This window comes from Limanda limanda, chromosome 19 (assembly GCF_963576545.1).
Source record: "Limanda limanda chromosome 19, fLimLim1.1, whole genome shotgun sequence".
Classification (NCBI taxonomy): Eukaryota; Metazoa; Chordata; class Actinopteri; order Pleuronectiformes; family Pleuronectidae; genus Limanda; species Limanda limanda.
Window position 1 is genome coordinate 21,917,400 of NC_083654.1, and position 10,000 is coordinate 21,927,399.

Here is a 10,000-nt window from a genome sequence, read left to right on the forward strand (position 1 = left end):
TCGTTTTCTGACTCATGTAAACACAACGAGTCACTGGTCCACTTCCTGTCGGTTTTCATCCCCCTTTACTTTCATCCTCTTTTCAGTGTTTCCTGAATTTATCCTCTTTCCTCCTCTTCACCCGTTATCCCCCTTCATCTTCCTCTTTTCATCCTTCTTCCTCCCCCCCCCTCACACCTCCTCTCCTCCCACTCAGTCTGTATTTCTCTTTTTACCCTTTTTGTTCATTTCCACTCTTTCACTTACTCTTAACTCCCTTTCTCTCTCCTTCTTTCTTTCTATCTACCCTCCTCCCGTTCTGTCTCTCTTCCCTATCTCCTCCCTGTCTCCTCCTCTCCTCCCTGTCTCCTCCTGTCCTCCCTGTCTCCTCCTCTCCTCCCTCTCTCCTCCCTGTCTCCTCCTGTCCTCCCTGTCTCCTCTCCTCCCTGTCTCCTCCTGTCCTCCCTGTCTCCTCCTCTCCTCCATGTCTCCTCCCTGTCTCCTCCTGTCCACCCTGTCTCCTCCTCTCCTCCCTGTCTCCTCCTGTCTCCTACCGGTCTCCTCCTGTCCTCCCTGTCTCCTCCTCTCCTCCCTGTCTCCTCCCTGTCTCCTCCCTGTCTCCTCCTCTCCTCCCTGTCTCCTCCCTGTCTCCTCCTGTCCACCCTGTCTCCTCCTGTCCTCCCTGTCTCCTCCTGTCCTCCCTGTCTCCTCCCTGTCTCCTCCTGTCCTCCCTGTCTCCTCCTCTCCTCCCTGTCTCCTCCTGTCCTCCCTGTCTCCTCCCTGTCTCCTCCTGTCCTCCCTGTCTCCTCCTGTCGTCCCTGTCTCCTCCTGTCCTCCCTGTCTCCTCCTGTCCTCCCTGTCTCCTCCCTGTCTCCTCCCTGTCTCCTCCTCTCCTCCCTGTCTCCTCCCTGTCTCCTCCTGTCCACCCTGTCTCCTCCTGTCCTCCCTGTCTCCTCCTGTCCTCCCTGTCTCCTCCCTGTCTCCTCCTGTCCTCCCTGTCTCCTCCTCTCCTCCCTGTCTCCTCCTGTCCTCCCTGTCTCCTCCCTGTCTCCTCCTCTCCTCCCTGTCTCCTCCTGTCCTCCCTGTCTCCTCCTCTCCTCCATGTCTCCTCCCTGTCTCCTCCTGTCCACCCTGTCTCCTCCTCTCCTCCCTGTCTCCTCCCTGTCTCCTCCCTGTCTCCTCCCTGTCTCCTCCTCTCCTCCCTGTCTCCTCCCTGTCTCCTCCTGTCCACCCTGTCTCCTCCTGTCCTCCCTGTCTCCTCCTGTCCTCCCTGTCTCCTCCCTGTCTCCTCCTGTCCTCCCTGTCTCCTCCTCTCCTCCCTGTCTCCTCCTGTCCTCCCTGTCTCCTCCCTGTCTCCTCCTGTCCTCCCTGTCTCCTCCTGTCGTCCCTGTCTCCTCCTGTCCTCCCTGTCTCCTCCTGTCCTCCCTGTCTCCTCCCTGTCTCCTCCTGTCCTCCCTGTCTCCTCCTCTCCTCCCTGTCTCCTCCTGTCCTCCCTGTCTCCTCCCTGTCTCCTCCTGTCCTCCCTGTCTCCTCCTGTCCTCCCTGTCTCCTCCTCTCCTCCCTGTCTCCTCCTGTCCTCCCTGTCTCCTCCCTGTCTCCTCCTGTCCACCCTGTCTCCTCCTGTCCACCCTGTCTCCTCCTGTCCACCCTGTCTCCTCCTCTCCTCCCTGTCTCCTCCTGTCCACCCTGTCTCCTCCTCTCCTCCCTGTCTCCTCCCTGTCTCCTCCCTGTCTCCTCCTGTCCTCCCTGTCTCCTCCTCTCCTCCCTGTCTCCTCCTGTCCTCCCTGTCTCCTCCTCTCCTCCCTGTCTCCTCCTCTCCTCCCTGTCTCCTCCTCTCCTCCCTGTCTCCTCCCTGTCTCCTCCTGTCCACCCTGTCTCCTCCTCTCCTCCCTGTCTCCTCCTGTCTCCTCCTGTCTCCTCCCTGTCTCCTCCCTGTCTCCTCCTGTCTCCTCCCGCCCTTCCTCCCTCTACCTCCCTACTCCCACCTGTCCCGGTCCCTCCTTCCCCCCGTGCTGTCTTCCCTCCCTCCCTCCCTCCCTCTCTCCCCCCTGTCTCCTCCTCTGTCTCCTCCTGTCTCCTCCCTGTCTCCTCCTGTCCTCCCTGTCTCCTCCTGTCTCCTCCCTGTCTCCTCCTGTCTCCTCCTGTCTCCTCCTGTCCTCCCTGTCTCCTCCTGTCTCCTCCCGCCCTTCCTCCCTCTACCTCCCTACTCCCACCTGTCCCGGTCCCTCCTTCCCCCCGTGCTGTCTTCCCTCCCTCCCTCCCTCTCTCCCCCCTGTCTCCTCCTCTGTCTCCTCCCTGTCTCCTCCTGTCTCCTCCCGCCCTTCCTCCCTCTACCTACCTACTCCCACCTGTCCCGGTCCCTCTCCCCCCCCCCGTGCTGTCTTCCCTCCCTCCCTCTCTCCCTCTCTCCTCACCCCCCCCAGCTGATGCCCAGGGAGTGCATCAACTCTTTGTTTGATAACTTCACGTGGACGAAGATCTCGGGATCGACTCTTCCTCTCGGTCTGGGCCGCTCGGCCGCCTGGATCCACCCGGACGTCAGCGTCTTCATCGTCCTGCTGCTCTTCCTCTTCATGAAGGTCTCTGTGTGTGTGTGTGTGTGTGTGTGTGTGTGTGTGTGTGTGTGTGTGTGTGTGTGTGTGTGTGTCTGTGTTGTGTGTGTGCGTGTGTCAACCAAACCAAGGTCAACCGTGCTGGAGAGCTGCCAGCACTTCTACCTTTCTTATTATTTCTTTAATGCACACACACACACACACACACACACACACACACACACACACACACACACACACACACACACACACACACACACACACACACACACACACACACACACACACACACACACACACACACACACCTGGTCTATAGATACTGGTCGACTGTGATCCTTAGACAATAAATAAAGATGGATGACTTTACAGCTCCCTAAAATGAAGCCAAATCCTCTAGGTGGCCCCCTGGTGGCTGACTCTAGTATAGGTGCCCTTGCCTCCTCCATGTTAGCAGAGGGGAAATGAACCAAACTAAAACAAATCTTAAAAAATGTATTTCTGTCATTCCAGGTCGTTCTTATCCCACTGATGTTTGCTTCAATCATTCATGTTTCTGATCAGTTTGCTTTTTATTATTATTTGATGAACAGAACCTTGATATCGCAGCTCGACTGTAGATCACTACTCCTCAGACTCTGACTCCAAATGACATCAAAACACAAGATAGCAGCAGATTAACTGAAAGTATTAATCAGTGAATTTCTCATTGTCAGTTAACCAGTTAAAAATTATAAATGATAATGTCTGCAACCACCAAACTAAATCCTCCTCACGTTGAACCGTATATTATATTCACACTGTCAATCTGTCCTCATTTAGAAATGTGTGTGACGTGAGTTCATGTGTGTGAATCGTCCTCCAGCGAAGACTCTGACCCGTCGTCCGTCTGTCGCTGCTTCAGGAAACTGATCCAAGCTGTCGCTGGTTCAGAGCTCGAGAGCCGAGGAGACGTGAGACACTGGAGAAGAAGATTAATATCACTATGATCACGACACCAGTCACATGGGAGTCACATGACACAAGGTTCTGGTCTTGTGGTTTTTGGCCGTTCTTCTCTGATATGAACACGTCAAACACAATTTCAGCATTTCCACAAACTCAATTGATCCTTTTCTAGAGTTTTCTGTTTTCCTGCGTTGTTTAAAGTCAAATTATGAACAGAAATGTCCTATAAATAATCCCGTCAGCAGGATATTAAGCCTGTCACTCAGCGTCGTTCACTTCATCGGTTTCGTCATGATGCGTCTCAGCTGAGCTGCTTGCTGTCTTCAGAACTGAATTCAAGCAAAGCAGGAAGTGGCTGGCTGCTAAAACTCAACGCACTAACCACTCCCACTTATTCCACTTCACCTGAACTTTACTCATTAACGTTACTTTAATCCTCACAACTGACCCGCCTCTCTTACCCCAGTCTGTGATGTAGAAGCTTCTCCGCTTTGTCGTGGTTGTCGCTCAGGACGTCTTCACTTGCTTGGGTGCTTTGTTTTCACAGCTTTGTCTTATTCTACTGACAAGCTGACAGCTAGCGCCCCCTGGTGGATCACTAGGCAGACTCGAGGCTCAAACAGGTCGTTACAGTTTGAATACGAACTTCTCTTGACTTTAGAATAAACAGCTCCAGCCCTATCTCGTGTATATTCTGTATAGTGAGAGTGGAAGTCTGAGCTTTGAACAGGTTTTCACTTCCGTCTGAAACTGTTTTCACTTCGGTTTTCTCTCCGTCTTTATTGCTCAGAAACAGATGGAGATATTTCCTCTGTTTATTTTTACTCCATCTCCAAACTGTTCTCTCTCAAACTCTGAGTCCCAGTGTCTCCACTCCCATCTGTCTCTGCAATCCTGACACCGACCAAGGAGAATGTGTGTGTGTGTGTGTGTGTTTTGTGTGTGTGTGTTTCTGCATGATTGTGTTGGACTGTCAGGATTTCCAAAGCGAACACACAACAGTGATCTCGCTCCTCTCCTGTCATCAGTCACACAGTCTGAGACGCACTAATGAGATTTTATCTCATAGCAACGATAATTATGTTTTATAGAACAGTGAAGTGGACGGTTGAGACGGTACCATCATCTTGCCACTGCACCTTATCTACCTATTTATCTTGTGTTTCTGTTTTTATTCTTTCTACCTCAATATTTTTTATTTTATTCTATTGTATTTTATTTTATTGTATTCAAATATACCGGCTGCTATGACGACTTAATTTCCCTTCGTGGATGAATAAAGTAATCTATCTATCTATCTATCTATCTATCTATCTATCTATCTATCTATCTATCTATCTATCTATCTATCTATCTATCTATCTATCTATCTATCTATCTATCTATCTATCTATCTATCTATCTATCTATCTATCTATCTATCTATCTATCTATCTATCTATCTATCTATCTATCTATCTATCTATCTATCTATCTATCTATCTCTCTCTCTCTCTCTCTCTCTCTCTCTCTCTCTCTATCTATCTATCTATCTATCTATCTATCTATCTATCTATCTATCTATCTATCTATCTCTCTATCTCTCTCTCTCTCTCTCTCTCTCTCTCTATCTACCTACCTACCTACCTACCTACCTACCTACCTAGCTATCTATCTATCTATCTATCTATCTATCTATCTATCTATCTATCTATCTATCTATCTATCTATCTATCTATCTATCTATCTATCTATCTATCTATCTATCTATCTATCTATCTATCTATCTATCTATCTATCTATCTATCTATCTATCTATCTATCTATCTATCTCTCTCTCTCTCTCTCTCTCTATCTATCTATCTATCTACCTACCTACCTACCTACCTACCTACCTACCTACCTACCTACCTACCTACCTACCTACCTATCTATCTATCTATCTATCTATCTATCTATCTATCTATCTATCTATCTATCTATCTATCTATCTATCTATCTATCTATCTATCTATCTATCTATCTATCTATCTATCTATCTATCTATCTATCTATCTATCTATCTATCTATCTATCTATCTATCTATCTATCTATCTATCTATCTATCTATCTATCTATCTCTCTCTCTCTCTCTCTCTCTCTCTCTCTCTCTCTATCTATCTATCTATCTATCTATCTATCTATCTATCTATCTATCTATCTATCTATCTCTCTATCTCTCTCTCTCTCTCTCTCTCTCTCTCTATCTACCTACCTACCTACCTACCTACCTACCTACCTAGCTATCTATCTATCTATCTATCTATCTATCTATCTATCTATCTATCTATCTATCTATCTATCTATCTATCTATCTATCTATCTATCTATCTATCTATCTATCTATCTATCTATCTATCTATCTATCTATCTATCTATCTATCTATCTATCTATCTATCTATCTATCTCTCTCTCTCTCTCTCTCTCTATCTATCTATCTATCTACCTACCTACCTACCTACCTACCTACCTACCTACCTACCTACCTACCTACCTACCTACCTATCTATCTATCTATCTATCTATCTATCTATCTATCTATCTATCTATCTATCTATCTATCTATCTATCTATCTATCTATCTATCTATCTATCTATCTATCTATCTATCTATCTATCTATCTATCTATCTATCTATCTATCTATCTATCTATCTATCTATCTATCTATCTATCTATCTATCTATCTATCTATCTATCTATCTATCTATCTATCTATCTATCTATCTATCTATCTATCTATCTATCTATCTATCTATTAGTAGGAGGTGGGTGACCTGTCACCACAAGGAGACATTATAGAAACAGAAAGGAACAGTGTTGGTCTGTTATGGTGAAAATAAAGGATTGAGATCCTTTCTTTCTCTCAATGAAAGATGGAGTTCAGACCATGACCTTCCCCAATACTTTATTTTGAGCTTTTATTTCGTCTAAGTTATAAAAACTGAAGATACATCATGTGATAAGAACGACCACCAGAACTAACATGGAGGAGGAGCGGTTTATGACCTGTACTGCAGCCGGCCACTAGGGGGACATCCTGATGACGACATAGTTTGGTCTCAGTGAATCTTTACTGTAATTGTAAATATGATTTCCTGTCCTCTAACATTCTTCTGTTGTCCATAAGTAGTTTCACTTCAGTTGTGTGTTTCTCTGACTCCTCAGTTCTGGATGTCGGCCGTGGCCACCACCATGCCCATCCCCTCTGGAGCCTTCATGCCAGTCTTCATACTGGGTGAGCAAACGCTCCACTGGACTTGAGATAATGTTGTAATTTTAATGCCTCCGCTCCAGCAGCAGCTATTAAATATAGAATAATATTGGACTGTATTTTATTGTGAAGGAGTCTTCTCTGTCCTGGTGCAGGAGCTGCGTTCGGCCGGCTGGTCGGGGAGATCATGGCGACTCTGTTTCCTCAGGGGATCACGTTCGATGGAATCCTCTACCGCATCATCCCCGGAGGGTACGCTGTGATTGGTTAGTTTCCTCTTCCTCCTCTAAGCCCCGCCCCCTTCTTAGTTTAAGTTTATTTTCCTCTAACATCCAGATGTGAGTGGATGTTAACGGGGTCAAAGTTCGACAATCCGCAGTTTCTACTGTATTTTAATATCAAAGTTTCTTATATTCGATTGTTGGGAAGTAGAAGATATTGACATTGTTTATAGATTTCATTCTTTCTGATTTTAAAATTAACTTATTGAAACCCGGAGGAAACAATTAGATATCAGAACTGAATCTCTACAAATATAAATAGTGATGTTCACCTCCAAAGATCCGTCCGTCGGGATCTGCATTTAACAGCCAATCAAGTCATGTTGTTGAAGCCGAACTGTCAAGTTGTCCAGCTCCTCTCCTCTCACCCCTCTTCCTCCTCCTCCTCCTCCTCCTCCTCTCACCCATCTTCCTCCTCTTCCTCCTCCTCCTCTTCCTCCTCCTCCTCCTCCTGCACCAGCAGCTTGTCTCTACTGGTCAAGATGTTCTCTTCCTTCTCTTCCTTCTCTCTCCCCCACCTCCTGTCAGCCTCTCTGGCCCCTCCCGTTGTCTTCAGCCACCTCATCTTCCTCCTCTTACCGCTCTTCCTCCTCCTCCTCTTCCTCCTCCTCCTCCTCTCACCCCTCTTCCTCCTCCTCCTCCTCTTACTCCTCTTCCTGTGACTGGTTGTCTTCAGCCACCTCATCTTCCTCATCTTCCTGTTCTCTATCGTTCTATTCCTCCATCACCTCCTCCTCTCCTTCCATCACCTCCTCCTCTCCTCTCCTTCCATCACCTCCTCCTCCTCTCCTTCCATCACTTCCTCCTCTTCCTCCATCACCTCCTCCTCTCCTTCCATCACCTCCTCCTCTTCTTCCATCACCTCCTCCACTTCTTCCATCACCTCCTCCTCTCCTTCCATCACCTCCTCCTCCTCTCCTTCCATCACTTCTTCCTCTTCCTCCATCACCTCCTCCTCATTTCCATCACCTCCTCCTCTTCTTCCATCACCTCCTCCACTTCTTCCATCACCTCCTCCTCTCCTTCCATCACCTCCTCCTCCTTCCCTCTGACAGTTAGATGTCTCCGTGGTTTCCCTCGTCCTCTCCTCAGCCACTGACCCAGAAACGTGTCCTTCAGTCTCTGTCCTGTTGCCCTACAAAGCTCCTCCCTCTTCCCGCTGCCTTGATCCCTCCTTCCTTTCTTCCTCCTCTTCCTCATTCCCTCCCACCTTTCTCTATAATTCAACTTCTCCCTGTCATCTTTCCTCTTTCTGATATTTCCCTGTGACCTGAGTTGCTCACATGTCGTCTTCGTTTTCTATTTTTCCTCCAGAACACATTCGTGGAAGTTCTCCTCTATTTGTCTCCTCCCTCGTTCATTCTATTCCAGCTGCTCCCCCTTGTTCCCTCATGTTTGATTCTCCTTTTTCTAATTTCTCGTTTTTCACTTGTTTCATTATTCTGTCCCTTCCTTATTTCCTCCTCATCTCCATCCCTCCTTTCTGTCCCCTCTCCCATGTTCACGTCCTCTTAACTCCTTCCATCCTGCTTCTCCACCTCCCTTTCTTCCTCTCCTCCTTCTCATCTTCTCCACCTCTCCCTCCCCCATGTCTCCACCATTCCTTTTCCATTCTCACCTCCACCGCACCCCCCTCCTCTCGTCCTCCTCCCGTCCCGTGTGTCTCTGACAGGAGCGGCGGCGTTGACCGGAGCGGTGACTCACACGGTGTCCACGGCGGTGATCTGCTTCGAGCTGACCGGTCAGATCTCCCACATCCTGCCCATGATGGTGGCGGTGATCCTGGCCAACATGGTGGCCCAGGGCCTGCAGCCGTCCCTGTACGACTCCATCATCCAGGTCAAGAAGCTGCCGTACCTGCCGGAGCTCGGCTTCGGTCACATGAGGTGCGTGGCGTCCTCGGATCACTCTCATCATCACCGTAACCACGACTTTCCATCTGTGGATCTGTGAAGTGTTTTCACTTCCTGTTTCCCTGTCAGCCAGTACAACATCTTCGTTGAGGACATCATGGTGAGGAAGGTGAACTTCATATCCTCTCAGTCCACGTACCGAGAAGTCAAACTGCTGCTGGACTCCTCCTCCCTCAAGTCCATCCCACTGGTCGACTCTAAAGGTAGAAGAGAGAACAGATTCACATTTTAATACAGGGGTTTTCAACCGGGGGTCCGCGGCCCCCTGGTGGTACGCGACGGAATTGCAGGGGTCCGCAAAATTTGCTTTGATATTTCAACACATTTCCAGATTACTCTTGAATATCGTGAAAAATATATATCATAAGAAAAGTATAATATAAAGGCGCTGGTGATCATGAATTTAAACTTAAGTAGGCCTCAATTGTTTGTGTGATATTGTATGATTATCATTTGTGACATATTCTGCATTACTTTGTCATCTTCTCTCTTCAGTTGTAGCCCCAGTTTATGTTTATTGTTATTGATCACCGTTACTTTAACGTTCTCTCAACATGTCAGCTACATCAGGGGTTCCCAAAGTGGGGGTCGCGACCCCCCGGGGGGTCGTGAGACACAGAGGCGGGGTCGCGAAATGCATTCCAAAACAAAATACAATTATTTATTTTTTTTATTTTTGTATAATATATACATATGAGTTGACATTAGAATAAAACCATGCAATTGTAGCCGAGCGTTTAGTTGTTGTATTGAATAAGGCCTCAGCCTAAAGAAGACACAGGAGACATAGCAGCCGTTTAGTACAGCACATCCTTCCGGTAAAACCCCTCTTCAAAATAAGAGTCACTAAATAAAATAGCCTACACATTTCCCATCAGTTTTTTTCTTTTTTCTCCCCTTTTTTTCCTCCACAAAAAAAACATTTCCTTTTTTTATCTTACGACACAGGTTAGCGACAGTTCAATTTACAGCAGCACCAGTCACACGGTAGCTGGCCAAAACTCTTTTGGAAAGCAGCTGAAAATTATTGACAGTCACAATGAAACGTTGGTTAATACCAAACAAATCGAGGAGGCCACAGGAACAGGACAGGC

At 47.4% G+C, this 10,000-nt stretch overlaps 1 protein-coding gene across 1 annotated transcript in view; it reads left to right on the forward strand.

Annotated features, from left to right (window-relative positions):
• The window catches only part of LOC133025591 (chloride channel protein 1-like), a 30,609-nt gene that overhangs the window by 13,238 nt on the left and 7,371 nt on the right, over positions 1-10,000 (forward strand). The window contains exons 12-16 of the mRNA XM_061092297.1: positions 2,403-2,558; positions 6,667-6,736; positions 6,868-6,978; positions 8,666-8,879; positions 8,976-9,109. Of these exons, the coding sequence (XP_060948280.1) occupies positions 2,403-2,558; positions 6,667-6,736; positions 6,868-6,978; positions 8,666-8,879; positions 8,976-9,109 (685 nt within the window). The remainder of the gene's footprint in view (positions 1-2,402; positions 2,559-6,666; positions 6,737-6,867; positions 6,979-8,665; positions 8,880-8,975; positions 9,110-10,000) is intronic.